Source organism: Scyliorhinus torazame, chromosome 2 (assembly GCF_047496885.1).
Source record: "Scyliorhinus torazame isolate Kashiwa2021f chromosome 2, sScyTor2.1, whole genome shotgun sequence".
Taxonomy (NCBI): domain Eukaryota; kingdom Metazoa; phylum Chordata; class Chondrichthyes; order Carcharhiniformes; family Scyliorhinidae; genus Scyliorhinus; species Scyliorhinus torazame.
Genome location: NC_092708.1, coordinates 290,651,222 through 290,671,038, shown reverse-complemented (window position 1 = coordinate 290,671,038; position 19,817 = coordinate 290,651,222). Strand labels below are relative to the sequence as shown.

Below are 19,817 nucleotides of genomic sequence, written 5' to 3'. Positions count from 1 at the left end.
GACTATGCCAATTGTTGAAGAAAATAATAGTCAGCACTTAGAGTTTTCGCGAAAGGTCCTTTATTTAACACAAAGTTCGTGGGGGGGATTAGATAGACCAAAGTCATTCCAAATGTCCCCCCTCTACAGAGGTAAGGCAAGCAATTTATATGTTACAGTAAGCTATATCTCGGAAAAAATGCATTCTTCAGATTAGCAAAAAGACAGAAAAAACGAGCAGGCCTTGAGTTCCTCGCCTAAGAAAAATAATAATTGTCTGCTGTCAGCAAAACAGTGAGCAGCTATTTGCTTGTTTACATTGTATGGCCTTCTGACTGTTTCATACAGAACCTCTTGACTAAAAAAATAAGGCTAAATATCCATCATGCTTTGCCAAGTGCCTATTTCCATGAAATATAGTCAACATATAGAACATATAGAACGATACAGCGCAGTACAGGCCCTTCGGCCCACGATGTTGCACCGAAACAAAAGCCATCTAACCTACACTATGCCATTATCATCCATATGCTTATCCAATAAAGTTTTAAATGCCCTCAATGTTGGCGAGTTCACTACTGTTGCAGGTAGGGCATTCCACGGCCTCACCACTCTTTGTGTAAAGAACCTACCTCTGACCTCTGTCCTATATCTATTACCCCTCAGTTTAAAGCTGTGCCCCCTCGTGCCAGCCATTTCCATCCGCGGGAGAAGGCTCTCACTGTCCACCCTATCTAACCCCCTGATCATTTTGTATGCCTCTATTAAGTCTCCTCTTAACCTTCTTCTCTCTAACGAAATCAACCTCAAATCCATCAGCCTTTCCTCATAAGATTTTCCCTCCATACCACGTCCTTCCTATAATGCGGTGACCAGAACTGTACGCAATACTCCAAATGCGGCCGTACCAGAGTTCAAGCAGCCGGTTAAAATGAATGCAGAGTATTAAGGCGGCTAATCCGTCAACTAAAGTCCCTTCTGCAGTTGGTCAACAAATGGAGTAATTCAGAAAGATGATAACCTTGTAACTTAGGTTATAATAATAATAACAAATAATAATCGCTTATTGTCACGAGCAGGCTTCAATGAAGTTACTGTGAAAAGCCCCTTGTCGCCACATTCCAGCACCTGTTCGGGAGGCCGCTACGGTAATTGAATCGCTGGCATTGTTCTGCATTACAAGCCAGCTGTTTAGCCCACTGTGCTATAAACTGATCTTGCCAACCTTGCCATCAAGAAGTTAATGTGTAATTGCACTCCATTTGTTTAATGGTCTTTTAATGGATAAACTCAATTAATGTAAAGTGGAATCTAATTGTTTTTTTAATTAATTTAGAGTATCCAATTCATTTTCTCCAATAAAGGGGCAATTTAGTGTGGCCAATCCACCGACCCTGCATATCTTTGGGTTGTGGGGGCAAAACCCATGCAAACACGGGGAGAATGTGCAAACTCCACACGAACAGTGACCCAGAGCCGGCATTAAACCTGGGACCTCGGTGGCCTGAGACAGCAGTGCTAAGCACTGTGCCACCGTGCTGCCTGGAATCTATTTTTTAAACACTTCATGGGCTGCTTTGTTAAAGAGGGAGTGGGTTCACAAATGTAAGCTTATGAAAGGAGGTCCAGCTCTTCCTTGTTGGCGACCACTTGGTTCAGAGGTTATTTCTACTTCGAGTCAGAAGTTTAGATTTGAGCCCCGCTTGGAGAATCTGAGCCTATCATCTAGGCTAACACCGTATTGCAGCCTTGAGTATTGCAGTATTGCATTGCCAGAATTATGCCGTCTTTTGAAAGTGGAGTTAAACAGAGGCACTAAGCATCTTTTTAATAGATGCAAAAGATCCAGTGACACCGTTCGAAGAGCAGAGGAATTCTTCATCTCTGGCCAGCATTTATCCTTATGCCAGTATCACCAAAACAGATGATTTGGTCATTATGTTGATATTTTTTTTTTTTATTGCATGTGGAACCTTGCTCTAATTTTGAGCCATGTTTGTTTGTATAGCAGTGGCCACGCTTCAAAAGTAATTTCTTTCTTTACTTTTTCAAGGTTATTGGTGGCTAATCTTGTCCACAATAGTACCAATAATCTAAGGAATTCTTCCAGATTATGCTTACGTACCTTCTCAGAGTAAGAACAGTATTGCTAGAAACCTGGATCAGGTCCCCAACATTTTTCCTTTGAGCAAAATATTGCAGGGCAATGAGAGTATTGAAGAGAAGTATGGTCCTCAAAAATAATGCAAGCGTTATCATCTTTTTGAAGGTATATTAAAAATTTGATTTTGCACTCATTTTTCATTTCATTGAAAAGGCTCCAATATTTTTGTTTTTACAGGGAGCATTTCTATTCTTCCTACTGTCCTTTACCTTATCACAGGAGTCCTTAAAGAAACTGCGGGAACGAAGCATGATGGTTGTATGTCTTTAGCAGTTGGAGCAGCACTGCAGGCACTGAAGGCTGTTGTCTCCTCTCCTATGGCTAGAGCAGAGAAAAGCCGTGTTGCATGGACCAGGCTTCTCCGCAGTGCTCTTGCAACAATTTTGGAATTTTGGAATCCAGGTAACTGAATTTTTAACTCCTCTATATAATAACTATATCTTGTATAGCTGGCAAGAAAATTACCATTTGCTCAGGTGGGGAAACTGTTGTTTAATGACTGTCAGCAGCAAGAATGTGGGGTGTATAGTGTCAATAATATATAAAAACGTCTCAATGTTTCATAGGAATACTAGAGCTTGCATTTATTTGCTAACTTAAATATCATAAAATATCCCAAGAGATACCATCCAGAATACAGGGGAAGTCAGGCAGAGGGGCCAAAAGGCTGCAGGGGAAGGAAGGACAGCCCAGGAAGGATGTTCAGAACAATAACAGGAAGGGGGTCCTGGGGGAACCGCAAGCAGGCCCCTGGTATGTTTCAATACCAGCAAGCCACACACAATAGTAGGACAAAGAGGTTGGGTACCCAACCACCAGGGGCCTAAAGTAAACCCCCCCCCCCCGCCCGCCCGCCCTCAAAACCTGCACATTTGTTCTCCGGGTATTGGCAACAAACTATGTTAATTCCCAGCTTGCACTCTAGTTTGCACTAAACACTCTTAATATATCTCTTGTTACTTATGCTTCTTGTAGATTTAAGTAACAATGCAAATGTAAATAACCAGTAGAAAACAATATGTAAAAAGGGGGGCAGGGGGAGGGGTTAGGCTGTGGGAGGGGATCAGCTATGTTTCGGGGTTTTATGTTTGTACATTGGTTTTACTCTCATATTTTGCACTATTGTGTATTATATAAAATGAGAATCCGAATAAAAATATTTATAAAATATCCCAAGATTCTTCACAGGCACATTATCAAACAAAGTTTGACGCAGAGCTGCCAACTAGTACGGATTTTCCGTATTTTGTACGGAAAATCAATTAGAATACGGAAATGCAATTTGTCATGTTGAAATACAGAATCTGGGAGATACTTTATTGCAGTGTTAATGTAAGGCTACTTTTGACACTAATAAACATTATTATTATTACAGCAACCCAGTGGGGGGGAAAGATAGTGCCGCATTATTTACAACCACCATAAACAACCATCATCAAAATGAATAAGTTCATGGGGAGGTAGGTTGTTGAGAGGAAGAAAATCCATGAAATGTTAAGTAGCGATCATGACTTCGTCATCTAGTGCTAAATCTAGAAAACAGACTTTCAAGAAGGACTATACATCAAGATGGTACTTTATTGTTCAATCAAGAAAGGATGAATACACTGCACAATTTAACGCCTGCTCTTCGGACTTCAGCATCACTAATGGAGGAGCAAAGAACATAGAGGCACATATGCGATTCAAGAAACATCATGCTGCGGCACAAGTTTCGGAAAGCACACAGAAAGACTACTTAGTCATAAGAGCAGAAACTTCAGGGCAGCATGGTGGGACAGTGGTTAGCATTGCTGCCTCACAGCGCCGCGGTCCCAGGTTCGATCCCGGCTCTGGGTCAGATAAGAGCAGAAACTTTGACACATTTCCTCATTAAGCGTTTTCTGCTGCCAATCATTTTACTGATCTTGTGAAAGTGATATTTCCGGACAGTTCGATTGCTTGTAAGCTTGCATCACACCGGACCAAGACAACAGCAATTGCCAAGACTCTAGGCCAATAGATGAAAGGTGACATCCTTGAGAAAATCAGGCAAACACCATTCTCCATATGGGAGTTCTGACCGTGGTGTGCAGGAACATAGGAATTAGGAGCAGAAGTAAGTAATTCAATCCTTCAAGTCTGCCCTGCCATTCAATCAGATCATGGCTGATCTCTTTCTGGTCTCAAATCCAGCTCCCTACCTGTTCCCCATATCCCTTTAATCTGTTTTTATCAGAAATATATCTATCTCCATGCAGACGCTGCAACAACGGATGAACGGACATCGCGCGACAATTGCCAGGCAGGAATGTCCCCTTCCAGTCGGGGAACACTTCAGCAGCCTCTGATCTTCGGGTAACCCAGGTTCTCCAAGGCGGCCTTCAGGACACGCAACAACGCAGAGTCGTCGAGCAGAAACTTATAGCCAAGTTCCGCATGCATGAGTACGGCCTCAACCGGGACCTTGGATTCATGCCGCATTGCATTCAACCCCACCATCTGGTCTGGGATCGCAAAATCTTATCAACTGTCCTGGCTTGAAACAATTCACACACCTTTTAACCTGTGATTATCCCTCTTTCCAGTCGCTCTGTCTGGACTTGTAAAGACTTAATTACCTGCAAAGACTCACAATCGAAGTATCGTCTTGCAACATTGACTTTGTCTATATATGTGGTTGAGAAACCCACCTCTTCACTCACCTGATGATGAAGCAGCGCTCTGAAACCTAGTGACATCGAAACAAACCTGTTGGACTTCAACCTGGTGTTGTAAGACGTCTTACCGTGCTCACCCCTCTCCAACGCCAGCATCTCCACATCATATCTCCTTCTTGAAATCATTTAATGACCCACTGCGAAAAGTAGTTTGTCGTCTTCTCTGTTCCATTCTCTCATTCAGTTCTTTGACGTAGATGTGGACAGGGTAATCAGTATGCTGTTTGAAATAGCAACAACAAAGGGCGGCACGGTGGCGCAATGGTTAGCCTTGCTGCCTCACGGCGCCGAGGACCCAGGTCCGACCCTGGCCCCGGTTCACTGTCCATGTGGAGTTTGCACATTCTCCCCGTGTCTGCGTGGGTCTCACCCCCACAGCACACAGATGTGCAGGATAGGTGGATTGGCCACGCTAAATTGCCCCTTAATTGGAAAAAAAAGAATTGGGTACTCTAAATTTATTTTGTTTAAATGAAATATTGACAACGATAGAGATCAAGCGGCAAAAACATTTTCCAACTTCTGGACAATGTTCTTAAGGAAAACAACATTCCTTCGAAAAACATGATATGCTTTTCTGCAATGTAGCAGTGATGATGGGAGCCCACAATAGTGTTGCTCCCTTTGTGGAGAAAACCCCCCCCAAATATTTGTGCAACACAATGGCACAATGGTTAGCACTGCTGCCTAACAGCGCCAGGGACCTGGGTTCAATTCCAGCCTCGAGTGACTGTCTGTGTAGTGTTTGCATTTCTTCCCCATGTCAGCGTGGGTTTCCACCGGGTGCTCTAGTTTCCTCACACAGTCCAAAGATGTGCAGGTTTGGTGGATTGGCCATGCTAAATTACCCCATAGTGTCCAGGGATGTACAGGTTAGGTGGGGATAGGAAAGGGGCATATGTAGGGAGCTCTTTCAGAGGGTTGGTGCAGACTTGATGGGCCAAATGGCCTCCTGCACTGGAGGGATTCTATGATTTTCATTCTTGGATGTCCATGCCACCACCTTTATCTGGCTGCAGAGAAAGGGGCACGTCAGTTGCCATTCTCTCCAGTGAACTTGCTTGTACCTTATGAAGCCTAGCAAACGCCACAAAGCGTTCAAGGAAATATAGACATTGCAATCGACAAAATCATCAAATACTCAAATATGTTTGCACGAAATGATTGTCCTTGGAAAGAGCGCCAGATAAATTTCTGGAACAATGGCCTGCGTTGCAAGAGTACTTCTCCCAAGAAGCAGAATCTGAGCGAGGACAACGGTGGCACAGTGGTTAGCGCTGCTGTCTCACAGCGCAGAGGACCCATGTTCGATCCCAGCCTCCGGTAACTGTCTGTATGGAGTTTGCACATTCTTCCCGTGTTTGCATAGGTTTCAGCCCCACAACCCAAAGATGTGCAGGGTAGATGAATTGGCCATGCTAAATTGCCCCTTAATTGGAAAAATAAAGAATTGGGTACTCTAAATTCGATTGAATATTTCAGTCTGATTCCTAACTTGGATAATAAAGCAGTGTGTGCCCATATGCAGCAAGACCTGGACAGCATGCAGGCATGGACTGATAAGTGGCAAGTAACATTTGTGCCACACAAATGTCAGGCAATGACTATCTCCAATAACAGAGGGCCTAACCATATTCTCATAACACTCATGACATTCCCATTGCTGAATCCTCCACCATCAACATCCTGTGGATGAATACTAACCAGAAAGCTAACTGGGCCAGCCAGTAAATATGGTGGCTACAACAGCGGGTCAAAGGGAGGGAGTTTTGTGGCGAGCAGCTTCCCAAGGCTTATCCACCATCCCTGAAGGCACAAATTTGGTGTGCTGGAATACTCCGAACTTACCTGGACGAGTGTGGTTCCAGCAACACTTGAAAAGCTTGTCACATTCCAGCACAAAGCAACCTTCAAAAGTTGCACCCCACACACCACTTCAAACATTCACTTCCTCCACCACCAGTTCACAGTGGCAGCAGTGTGATGCATTCCAGCAACTTCAATGCGAGGAGCATCAGGAATAAGGTTACATAGAACATAGAACGATACAGCGCAGTACAGGCCATTCGGCCCACAATGTTGCACCGACATGGGAAGTCAAAAAAACAAAAGCCATCTAACCTACACTATGCCATTATCATCCATATGCTTATCCAATAAACTTTTAAATGCCCTCAATGTTGGCGAGTTCGCTACTATTGCAGGTAGGGCATTCCACGGCCTCACCACTCTTTGCGTAAAGAACCTACCTCTGACCTCTGTCCTATATCTATTACCCCTCAGTTTAAGGCTATGTCCCCTCGTGCTAGCCATTTCCATCCACGGGAGAAGGCTCTCACTGTCCACCCTATCTAACCCCCTGATCATTTTGTATGCCTCTATTAAGTCTCCTCTTAACCTTCTTCTCTCTAACGAAAAGTGGTGAGCTTGAAGCATGGATTGGTACCTGGGACTATGATGTTGTGGCCATTACGGAGATGTGGATAGAACAGGGGCAGGAATGGTTGTTCCGGGGTTTAGATGTTTCAGTAAGATTAGGGAAGGTGGTAAAAGAGGTGGAGGAGTAGCATTGTTAATCAAGGATAGTATAATAGCTGCAGAAAGGCAGTTTGAGGAGGATCTGTCTACTGAGGTAGTGTGGGCTGAAGTTAGAAATAGGAAAGGAGCGGTCACTTTGTTAGGAGTTTTCTATAGGCCCTCAAACAGTAACAGAGATGTGGAGGAAAAGATTGCATTGCAGATTTTGGATAGGTGCTGTAGCACAGGGTACTTGTCATGGGTGACTTTAACTTTCCAAATATTGATTGGAACCACTATAATTCGAATAGTTTGGATGTGGCTGTTTTTATCCAGTGTGTGCAGGAGGGTTTCCTCTCACAATATGGGGATAGACCAACAAGAGGCGGGGCCACATTGGATTTGGTACTGGGTAATGAACCAAGTGTTAGATTTGGTTGTGGGAGAGCACTTTGGAGATAGTGACCACAATTCGGTGACTTTCACTATAGCAATGGAGATGGATAGGAACATACGGCAGGGCAATGTTTCTAACTGGGGAAGGGTAATTACAAAGCGATTAGGCAAGAATTTGGGAGCATAAGATGGAAACAGGAACTGTCAGGGATAGGCACAATTGAGATGTGGAGCATGTTCAAGGAGCAAATACTGTGTGTCCTTGATATGTATATCCCTGTCAGGCAGAGAGAGAGGAAATGGTCGAGTGAGTGAAGGATGGTTTACAAAAGAGGTTGAATGTCTTGTCAAGAGGAAGGGAGCTTATGTAAGGACGAGAAAACAAGGTTCAGTTAGGGCACTTGAGGGATACAAGATAGGAAGGAGCTCAAGAAACGGCTCAGGAGAGCTAGGAAGGGCCTGTGAAGCCCTTGGCGGGTAGGATCAAGGATAACCCCAAGGCTTTTTACACTTATGTGAGGAATAAAAGAATGACCAAGGTGAAGTTAGGGCTGGTCAAGGACAGTAGTGGGAACGTGTGCATGGAGTCTGAAGATAGAAGCCCTAAATGAATACTTTTCTTCACTGTTCACAAAGGAGAGGGGCCATGTTGTTGAGGAGGATAGTGCAATACAGCCTGGTAGGCTGGAGGAGGTAGATATTCGGATGGAAGATGTTTTAGAAATTTTGAGAAGGAAGATGTGTTAAAAATTTTGAGAAGCCTAAGGATAGATAAGTCCCCTGGGCCTGATGGGATATATCCTAGGATTCTTTGGGAAGCGAGGGATGAGATTGCAGAGTCGTTGGCTTTGATTTTATGTCCTCACTGTCTACAGGAATAGTGCCAGAAGACTGGAGAGAGGCGAATGTTGTCCCCTTGTTCAAGAAAGGGAATAGGTATAACCCTGGGAATTATAGGCTGGTTCGCCTCACTTCGGTCATAGGTAAATTATTGGAAAGGGTCCTGAGGGATAGGATTATGATCATTTGGAAAGATATAGCTTAATCCAGGATAGTCAGCACGGATTTGTGAGGGGTAAGTCTTGCCTCACAAGTTTGATTGTATTCTTTGAGGAGGTAACTAAGTACATAGATAAGGTGCCCCACGGTTGGCTCATGCAGAAAGTAAGGAGGCATGGCATCGAGGGAAATTTGGCTGATTGGATCAGTAACTGGCTATCACATAGAAGACAGAGGGTGGTGGTAGATGGTAAATTTTCGTCCTGGAGCCCAGTCACCAGCGGTGTACCACAGGGATCAGTGCTGGGTCCTCTGCTATTTGTGATTTTTATCAATGACTTGGATGATGGAGTTGAAGGTTGGGTTAGTAAATTTGCTGATGACACCAAGATTGGTGGAGTAGTGGATAATGTGGAGGGCTGTCGTAGGCTGCAAAGAGACATTGATAGGGTGCAGAGCTGGACTGAAAAGTGGCAGATGGAGTTTAACCCTGATAAGTGTGAGGTGATTCATTTTGGTAGGACAAATTTGAATGCGGATTACATGGTTAACGGCAGGGTTCTGAAGAATGTGGAGGAGCAGAGAGATCTCGGAGTTCATGTCCATAGATCTCTGAAAGTTGCCACCCAAGTGGATAGAGCCGTGAAGAAAGCCTATCGTGTGTTAGCATTTATTGACAGGGGGATTGAGTTTAAGAGCCGTGAAGTTATGCTGCAACTGTACAAGACCTTGGTTAGACCACATTTGGAGTATTGTGTGCAGTTCTGGTCACCTCATTATAGGAAGGATGTGGAAGCATTAAGGGTGCAAAGGAGATTTACCAGGATGCTGCCTGGACTGGAGGGTAGGTCTTATGAGGAAAGGTTAAGGGAGCTAGGGCTTTTCTCATTGAAGCGAAGGAGGATGAGAGGTGACTTAATTGAGGTGTAGAAGATGATGAGAGGGATAGATAGAGTGGACTTTCAGCGACATTTTCCTCAGGAGGATGTAGCTGTTACAAGGCGGCATAACTATAAGGTTCATGGTGGAAGATATAGGAGAGATGTCAGAGGTAGGTTCTTTACTCGGAGAGTGGTTGGGGCATGGAACACACTCCCAGCTATGGTAGTAGAGTCGGACACTTTTGGAACTTTCAAGCGGTTATTGGATAGGCATATGGAGTGCACTAGAATGATTGGGAGTAGGTTGATTTGATCTTAGTTTCAGACTAGTTCGGCACAACATCAGGGGCCGAAGGGCCTGTACGGTGCTGTGCAGTTCTATGTTCTATTAAACTCACCAAGCCTCCTTTTGTTTCAAGCCTGTGACCTAGATGAACAGGGCAGCAGGTGTATGGAACTTCACCACTTGCATCACATACCACTCCGACTTGGAAATATATATTACTTCATGGTTCCATAATAGCACTGTGGATACACCTTCACGACAAGGACTGCAATTATATCATAAAGCTATTAACTACCACCTTCTCAAATGCAGGCGGGAAAGGACAATAAATGCTGGACTTGTGATTACTGTTCCTTCTAAGCTGCATAGCCGCACAACAGTCCATTGACTGCATTAAGGCCACGCACATGATCCCTAAATGAGGTTTACTGCAATTCTAGCCCACAAGCAAAGAACTGGTAGATTCCCCCACGACAGAAAATTAATGGACACGGGCCAAGCCTGACATGATTAATCAGATTAAACAGCTGAAATTCACTTGCGGAGCCCAAAGCTATGTCAGAATTTGTCTATCTTGTGGCCCACTCACTGATTCCCTCCATGACACCTCCAGGCAAACTCCTCTATGTCCCTCTCCCAAACCCTTGTTCACAGCAAGGATTCAGGAGGGCGAATTGGCAAGCTGAGGACAGGTGAGACAGCGAGTAGGGGTACAGTTGGGAAGGAAGATTTTGGGGCTAGTTAATATCACTGACCTAGTCATTCTGCTGCAACTGATTTTGTACAATTATTAAAGGAAGATTGATCCGAAAGGCACTCAACACATTAAAGCCCCAGGGCATTTCTTGGGAGTTTATCAAAAGATTTGGATTCCCAGCCCAGATCTCCAACTATTTTAATAAATCAAATTTACAGTTAACTTGTTAACCTCTTTTATCTGGCTTCCTACGTCTTAATATTTGGGTTGTAAATTAATGCATGAAGGGACTGTTGTCTAAGTTACCAGGCTTACTTTGTATCCTTACCATTGAGTATTTTTGACTGGTACCTCCTTTTCCTGTTTGTGTCTCTGATTGACAAATGCACCAAGTTGTCACATAGCAACAACAAATTGTTTCCATTTTATTTAATTCTCTATTTTTACAAACGTGTTGTTAAATTATGTATTGTTTTCTCTTTCTCCTTCTGTTGCTGCATTGTTGTAATCTGTAGATTTCTTTGCCTTTTGCTTGTTACACAGATCTTTGAGATCTTTCCTCCAGTTTCCATTCTCTACCTAAGCCATGAAATCCTGCTTCTGCTCTCAGACTAGATGTTGAGTTGGTCCATGGGAATCCAGGAAAGGAGGCTGTCAAACTTGATTAAGTGCAGTCTTCTATTTTTCTCCTTAACCACCTCAGTGGCCATTGAACTATGCCCATACATATTTGTTTTATTGTTGTTGACGGGGTGAAACAGATCCAGTGTGGGGCAGAATTTGGCCAGATTCATTGTCACCAAACATTCTCTCATATGAATAATATATTAGTCATACATAGGTGAAGGGTCTTCCTTGTGCCAAAGATTAAGTATCTTTCCTACCACTCCGCACTACCCCCACCCAGATCACAGAATAATACAGTGCAGAAGAGGCCCATCGAGTCTGCACCAACCTTGACCTGCCTACCTAATCCCATTTGCCAGCACGTGACCCATCGCCTTGAATGTTATGATGTGCCAAGTACTCATCCAGGTACTTTTTAACGGATGTGAGGCAACCCACCTCTACCACCGTCCCAGGCAGTGCATTCCAGACCGTCACCACCCTCTGGGTAAAAAGGTTTTTCCTCTCATCCCCCCTAAACCTCCTGTCCCTCACCTTGAACTTTGTCCCCTCGTAACTGACCCTTCAACTAAGGGGAACAGCTGCTCCCTATCCACCCTGTCCATGCGCCTCAGAATCTTGTACACCTCGATCAGGTCGCCCGTCAATCTTCTCTGCTCCAGCAAAAACAACCCAAGCCTATCCAACCTCTCTGCATAACATAAATGTTAATTCCCAGGCAACATCCTGGTGAATCGCCTCTGCAACCCTCCAGTGCAATCACATCCTTCATGTAATACGATGACCAGAATTACACACAATACTCCAGCTGTGGCCTCATCAAAGTTCTATACATCTCCAACATGACCTCCCTGACCCCACCAAACCACCTTTTAAGTTAAAGGAATTAAACTCCTTGGTTGTAGCACCCTATCTAAATTTTGTATGTTTTCTTGTTTTCATAGAGATGACTCAGTCAGAACTGGATGAAGTGAGCATGCTAACTGCCATTAGTATTTTCTTGGTGTCAGCAAATCCAGAAGTCACATGTGTACAGTGCCTTGAGAAAAAATGTATCAACAGGTTTAAAATAATCCTTAATTCTAAAAATCCAGTCGTAAGTATTCTCGCAGATTTACTAAAATTTGCTGTGTGCGGTAATTTAATCTGATTTATCGTTGACATCAAAATAACCAAGCGTTATCAAGAATACATTTTATTGTCTACTTTGACCCATACAGAACAAAGAATCCAAGGTTTGATCCCAGTTGATGCTGAATTAGCTCATCATTATGATGTTCACAGTGAACTCAATAAAGGTCTGCCATTTTCCCCATCATGATATTCGCCTGCACCTGAATGATTCCAGAATATTTGTTTGTTAAACCACCTAAAAGACCAAAGTGGTCTATGGGAGGCGAGTTAAAATTACCTCTGCTACTCAGCAAGAGTGCATGCAAGAATAACCACTGAAGGAAAATGCGCATGTGTAGATGTTAGCTGATAACTTAGTTTTGACTGTAATTCCCCTTAAATTTCAGATGCTTCACCATCCTTGTTAATACGTGAAAAATTGACAAGGTATTCCTGGACGAATACCCAGTCAAAGTAAACATTTGACAGTTGTTAGCGAGACCCAGGTTACGTTTTGGCCTTGGGTGACTGTGGAATTTGCATGTTCTCCCTGTTTTTGCGTGGGTTTCCTCCGGGTGCACCGGTTTCCTCCCACAGTCCAAAGATGTACAGGTTAGGTGGGGTTATGGGGAAAGGGCGGGGGAGTGGGCATAAGTAGGTGCTCTTTCAGAGGGTCGGTGCAGACTCAATGGGCTGAATGGCCTCCTGCACTGTAGGGATTCTAAGAGGAGGGGAGAAAAATTTCAGCAAATCTTAAATAAAGAATATTTATCTATTTAGAAAATTAAGTGCTTGGAGGAAAAGGTTGGGTTGGCGAGGGGAAACAAATTCAGGTATCTGCAGGTGCGGGACTTCCTTCGTAAACAGGTGTCAACCTTCCCGTTCCTACCGCTAAGGGGGATTCAGTACAGGGTAGTTTCCAGAAGGTGGGTAGGAGAAGGGAGCGTCTCTGACATTTATAAGGAGTTTATGGGGTCAGAGGAGAAGCAGACCGAGGAGCTGAAGCGCAAGTGGGAGGAGGAGCTGGGAGGTGAGATAGAGGATGGTCTATGGGCAGATGTGTTGAGTAGAGTCAACGTGTCTGCAACCTGTGCCAGGCTCAGACTGATACAATTTAAGGTTGTTCACCGGGCTCACATGACAGTGGCCCGGATGAGCAGATTCTTTGGGGTGGAGGACAGGTACGCAAAATGTGTGGGAGGACCGGCGAACCATGTCCACATGTTTTGGACATGTCCAAAGCTTACGGGATTTTGGCAGGGGTTTGCGGATGTCATGTCCACTATGTTAAAAACAAGGGTGGCACTGAGTCCAGAGGTGGCGATTTTTGGGGTGTCAGAAGACCGGAGAATCCAGGAGGCGAAAGAGGCAGACATTCTGGCCTTTGCTTCCCTGGTAGCCCGGAGACGGATACTATTAGCTTGGAGGGACTCAAAGCCCCCGAAGTTGGTGACCTGGCTATTGGACATGGCTAGCTTTTCTGTTTGGAGAAAATCATGTTCGCCTTGAGTGGGTCACTGTTCAGGTTCACCCGGAGGTGGCAACCATTCGGCGACTTCTTTGCGGGAAATTAATTGTCGGGGGGGGGGAGGGGAGTAGTTTAGATTAGAGTAGTGGGTCAATAAGGGAGGGACCTGTACGAGAGGTAAATGGCTTTTGCACTATGTTTATGGTTTCATGTATATTGTTTATTTTGTTGTTGCTACTATTCCAAAAATACATCCATAAAATGTTTATTTTTTTTAAAAAAGGAAAATTAAGTGCTATATTGTCAAAAAAATCTTGAGATGAGATAAGAAAATTAATGCAGTAGCTTATTTGTGTGCACTGCATGACGCAGCATTAAGCCACATTGACCGGGAGCTAAAAAGTGATTAAAATTGGTCAGAGTCTTTAATCTTAGACTGTTCCTGCTCGTAAAAAGATCAAGAACGAGAGGGCACAGATTTAAAGTGATTGCCAGTGATGTGAGAAAATACTTTTTCACACAACTGGTGATTCAGGTCAAGAGTGCACTGCCTGGAAGTATGGCAGTGGCAGGTTCAAACGAGGCATTCATAGATGATCACATGAATAGAAACAATGTGCAGGGATATGGGGAAAAGGACAGAATCAGGCTTGACTTGAATATCCTTGATGATCTAATTGCTTGCCTGCATTCACATTAATAAATCTCTTCTTAGCCTTGGTTAAGGTGGCAAGGGACTGATGGTCCTGTAACCCCAGTTTCAGCCAACAACTTCAGAAGAGAAACAGGAGGAAATTAGAGGTATTAGCAGATCGTTACTGGTCAGCTTTGGTGTATAGATGTACAGACAGGTTGCAGGTAGCAGTTTCTGTTTTTGTTTTTCATAATGTGAAAGCAATTGGTCATCCTCAATCGGCTAACTTTTTAACATACAATACATAATAACAGCACATTTTAAGTCCTACCTCTTCAAATGTATTCAGTTTCTCGGTATTTATACTTTTCCATATGTTTTCTCGTGTTTATAAGGACTTGTCCTTTTCTCGTCTCAGGTACTGATGCATTGCTACAAATTGCTGCAGTCATTATTTCCTAATAGGGCCATATCCACACCTTACATCCACTCCCTGACTGTTTTAATTGTGGAAAGGTTGCGAGAAGTGGAAAAAGAGAAGCCGAGCACATGTACAGAGTTGCAGGCCGTGCAGGAAGGGATGAAAACTTTGGAGACTTTGGTCAGCATGGCTGATGAACAAAACCGTAAGTGTTTTTACACAGTTGACTTTGGACTTTTAATAACAGCTGAGAATTTTCACCTTCAGTTTATAGCTGAAGAACTTTAATAGTAATTATCCCCATGTCTGTTCTTCTGCCTCTGCTGAGAGATGAATGCTCAAGTCCTCTGCTGGTGTCCTCGTTGGTTAACTGCTCGGAAGCATGATATATCACCAAGATAAAAACATTTCATGCAATTCTTCTCTCTCTTGAATTGTTGTCTGAGAATGGGGAGAAGGAAAAGATATCACAACTTCCTTAGAGCTGACTTATTTACAGCTCTGTCTCCTTTTATATTTACCCACCCACAAGAACTTTTCCCCATTTTTCTGAAAATGGTGAAATATGCCATTGTAGGAAATCTGTCAGCCTTCATGTTTTACTTTTTAGCCACAGTGAACGTTGACAGTTAATCAAAACTGAGCTTGATGCTGTTTTGTCCCAATGTCAGCATTTGCACACTTTTCTGAACAGGGTAGAAGTTCTGATTTTTTTTTCTCGTTGTCCCAAGGGTGCTGAGGCCAACTATCAGGCTCCAGGCTCTATCAACAGTACAGTTGTTCTTCAAGGAGGAATAGTAATTATTTTATTTTATTTGAATGTGTAACTATGTAACTATTAACTTTTGAAATCAGAATGTAGTGAAATGTATTCACAAGTTTTTCGTTCAGCTCTTAACTTGCAGTGTTAATTGAAATACAGAATTTTCTCCTTAGTCGTTTGGCTATCATGTTTCAATTCATTTCTGATAGTTATTCAACTTGACTACTGCTGAATACATTTATTCATATTCAATCTATGGTAAATTTAAGCTTTGTTCATGTATTGCAGGAGTCCATTTGGTAGTTTTGATTCTACCAATCCTGATATCTTTCCTTTTGGATGAAAATGCTTTAACATCTGCACCAAATCCAGCCAAGAGTTTACATGAGTTTGCCCTTCAGAACCTGATGCGAATAGGTCCTCAGTATCCATCCATTTTTCAAAAATTAATGGGTTCTTCACCAGCTATGAAAGCAAGGCTTGAAGGTGCTGTTAAAGGTAACCAGGAGAGCGTCAAAGCAAAGACAGCAGCTGGACAGTCTAAATGTCTCGGAAAATCTTCTCCCAGCATTCAACTCAAGACAAATTTTTCTAATTTCTAAGGGCTGTGCACCAATTATAACAAACTTCTCTGAACAAAATGCCTCCCAAACTAAACCAAGTGAAGGAATTGAAATTGAAAAGAAGTTAAGAAAGATATCTTGCAGCATAATTTACCCAGTCAAAATAGTTAATCTTGTTTCACTTTCTGGTAGAAGGCTAAAGTTATAGAGCAACCTATGGATGGTTTAACATTACAAAACTTGGTAAACATCCCATTTTTTAAACTATCATTTAATTGTTAATATCCATGTATACAATTTTAAACATTTATTTTGCTCTTATTTTAATTTGTTAATTCACTCAATTGAAATCTTAAACAACTATCGTGTACTCATAACATAAAGATTTGATATGAAAGTCCTTGTTAACCATGAATTGATCTCCAAGCAAACAAATATAGCTGGAATAGTAATGTTAAAGGAAATTTTATGCAAGTATGTTTTTCATTGAAAGATTGCTCTCTCTTATTGCCAGAATTTGCATAAAACCTGATCTGGCAGTATTATTAATCTGATCCACAGCACACAAATTTCTAACTAATAACTGCTAACTTCTTAAACTGACTCCAAAGACAATTGCACTACAATACTATTATTTTTTTTAAATAAACAACGTTTTTAAGTTACCCAATACTACATCTGTTTTTAAAAATGTACTCTGGATTCTATTTTAAAAAAACTTAGCTTTAATAAATTTTTAACCATATATTGTTTACTGAGTATGGCTGTTGATGAAGCGCAGTTGTGTTTGTCAGCAATAATGGCATTGCACACTGTGTTATGTGTATAGTATTCTTGCCACAGTAAGCTTTATAAAGAAGGACTAATTCCAAACATTATTCCGACCGAAAAGTGGTCTGCTAGCAGCCAACTTATTACGTGCTTTGGCTCAACTAAAGCTCTGAAGTACTATACTACTCATAGATGACTTATATGCCATGTACATAACACAACTGTAAATCCTACAGAATAACCACATGTTATTGTTACATCTTGCTTTTGTAATTTTACTGAAATAAAGCTAATTTCCTCATTTTGTCTGCTTTATTATTCCAAACTTTTGTCTCCAATCAAGCTTATTCTTACCTACCCCATCATGCCAGCCCACAGCTGAAGATGGCAACAATCTGTTCTTTTCTAGTTTGTCTTTTTTTTTTACCCCTTATCAGTTATTTTTTAAATTTCTGATGGTGCTGACTTGTAGGGTATAGAAATTTCCACTGGTACTAGTGGCCATTCCACATCTGGGAGTTTAACAGATTTTGATGGGTGATTTTCCCATGGTGAGTCACTGGAAATTAGATTTGTGTTGTTTCCTTTTCAGGTCCTTTGGACCTATGGCTATTTATTATCCCTGGCTCAGGAATATTGGTACTTCCAATTTTATTCCAGATTTATTAACAAACAGCACAGACCAGAGACCAAGCCTATGAATGCCTGGTCTGCGTCAAACACTTATATATTTACCAACTCAACCCACAGGGGCCTTTTCATCAGGGGATTTGTTTTTCCATATTGCCCTTTTAAGGAATGTGCCTTGTTCATGTAGAGCACCTGTCCTAGACTGTAAACAATTGGGAACATGTTACTATCTCAGGAATTGTGTAGCTCTTTTACAATTGAAAAACACTTTCCCATGCTAGACTTTCCAACTTTTAAAATGCTTTGTGCCCTGTGTTATGAGAGGGTGATATTAGGAACTTGGGTCCAGAAATGGCATCAAAGATGTAGCAGGCAATTTAAAGGTTAAACAGACTGAGGGAAAAACTGTTAGCACAGAGTCAGAGGCATACCTCCACACCTGCCCTGGGTTACATTGTCCCATTCAAACTTAAACTCGTTAGTGGGGATACACAGGATGATCCACTTGAGATTCATTGTCCTTTGGGACACTCTTGTTTGACCAGCTATTAGCCCATTACAAAGTCTGATGGCCTCTTTTCTCCATAAATGGGAGGTCAGATGCATATCAATTGCATGGCTCTTCTTTTGTATAAATGGGGCAGGGAAATCAAACAGCCAAGATGATAATAGGTTCAAGTCTGGACACCCCAGGAGAGAACCTTTGAGGGGCTGGGCTTGGCTCAGAGAGAGAGAGAAAGAATACTGTACAAAGGGTAGAGTGGATGTATTTGAAAAGCCACAGACCGGCATTGGAAAGTGTTCTGAAAGAAATGCACTAACAATGCTTCGGAAGTGCAAGTATCACCTTTGCCTGCCTGTTCAAGTTGAATGAGAGCTGCTTGTTCATTTGAAATGCTGTTTAATGGAAACTCGTATGTTAGGATTAAGAAACTGTTACTGCTAGGGTTGAAGTTTAAATGTTGTTTTTCTTTTGTTTAAATAAAGTTTGGTTAAAAAATAACCAAGCCCTGGGCGGGATTTACTGAGCAACCAGCTGTGTCTTTTTCGGTGGCGGAGGCAGCCTGCCAGTGGGTTTTCTGGTCCCATCTTCGTCAACAGGATTTCCCGTTGACTCCACCCTTCGCCGATGGGACTGGAATATCCGCAAGCGTGAATAGCTGGTAAATTCCACTCCCTATTTCTTATGTTATCACTCCTGGATGTTTCCACACCGCATTAAAAGTTTAAAATATTATGGTTCTGGTCCAGTATCTTAGCCACAGCTGAGAGCTGACCAGGCATCCCTAATACCTGCAAAGAGAAAGCTGTGTGAAATTTCATAATAGCATAACCAGATGACTCCTTTGTGTATATAAAGGGGCTGCCTCTCAATTTTACAGTTAAGTACAAAGTGCATTGAATTTTAAGTTCACTTGAAGATACAACTTGATATCAGTTTTTTAATCACAGAATCCCTACAGTGCAGAAGGAGGCCATTAGGCCCATCGAGTCTACACCGACCCTCTGAACGAGCACCTTATCAAGGCCCACTCCCCACCCTATCCCTGTAACCTCGCCTAACGTTTGGATACTAAATCCATCTACCCTGCACATCTTTGGTCTGTGGCAGGTGTAGTGATCTCTGTATGTAGTAATACATGATCAAGTAATGTTAAGCAAGTACAGGCAAATGAACACTAGATGGCCACACTATCAAGACCTATACAAAGGTTTTCCCGCTCTTTCCTCAAGGAGAGTGTGTTAGGAATGTGGAGAGTAGAGAAGAGAAACCAGCTAGAGAGAAGAAGTTTAATCTATAGTTATTTGTTTGTTTACTAGTTTAGTATTGAAGTAAAAGCTCACTAGTTTATTTATTATTACTCAATAAATTATTTTGTCGTCACTGGAAGACCACGTCTATATTTCAACAACTCGGCTAGACAAAAAGAGTAATATATATATATTACAAAGAAGTAATATAACAGGAGGAAACCCACGCACACACAGGGAGAACGCGCAAACGCCACACAATCACCCGAGGCTGGAATTGAACACGGTCCCTGGCACTTTGAGGCAGCAGTGCTCACCACTGTGCCACCGTTAATATTAAATTGCATGGACTTTGAAAAATAGTTGTGGTTGTGTTTCCCTTTCTCAAGTTTAAGGAGATTAAACCGATGGGAATTATAAACGTTAAACATAATAAATCAGTTAGCGTCTCCATATT

At 42.4% G+C, this 19,817-nt stretch overlaps 1 protein-coding gene across 5 annotated transcripts in view; it reads left to right on the top strand.

Moving 5' to 3' along the window:
• heatr5a (HEAT repeat containing 5a) overlaps positions 1-17,279 on the top strand; it is a 344,658-nt gene extending 327,379 nt beyond the window's left edge. For all 5 annotated transcript variants that reach the window (XM_072488316.1, XM_072488279.1, XM_072488289.1 and 2 more), the window contains 4 exons: positions 2,321-2,545; positions 12,190-12,341; positions 14,879-15,086; positions 15,933-17,279. In XM_072488316.1, coding sequence (XP_072344417.1) covers positions 2,321-2,545; positions 12,190-12,341; positions 14,879-15,086; positions 15,933-16,246 — 899 coding nt within the window. In that variant the 3' untranslated portion in view covers positions 16,247-17,279. The remainder of the gene's footprint in view (positions 1-2,320; positions 2,546-12,189; positions 12,342-14,878; positions 15,087-15,932) is intronic.
• Positions 17,280-19,817: the final 2,538 nt, after the last annotated feature.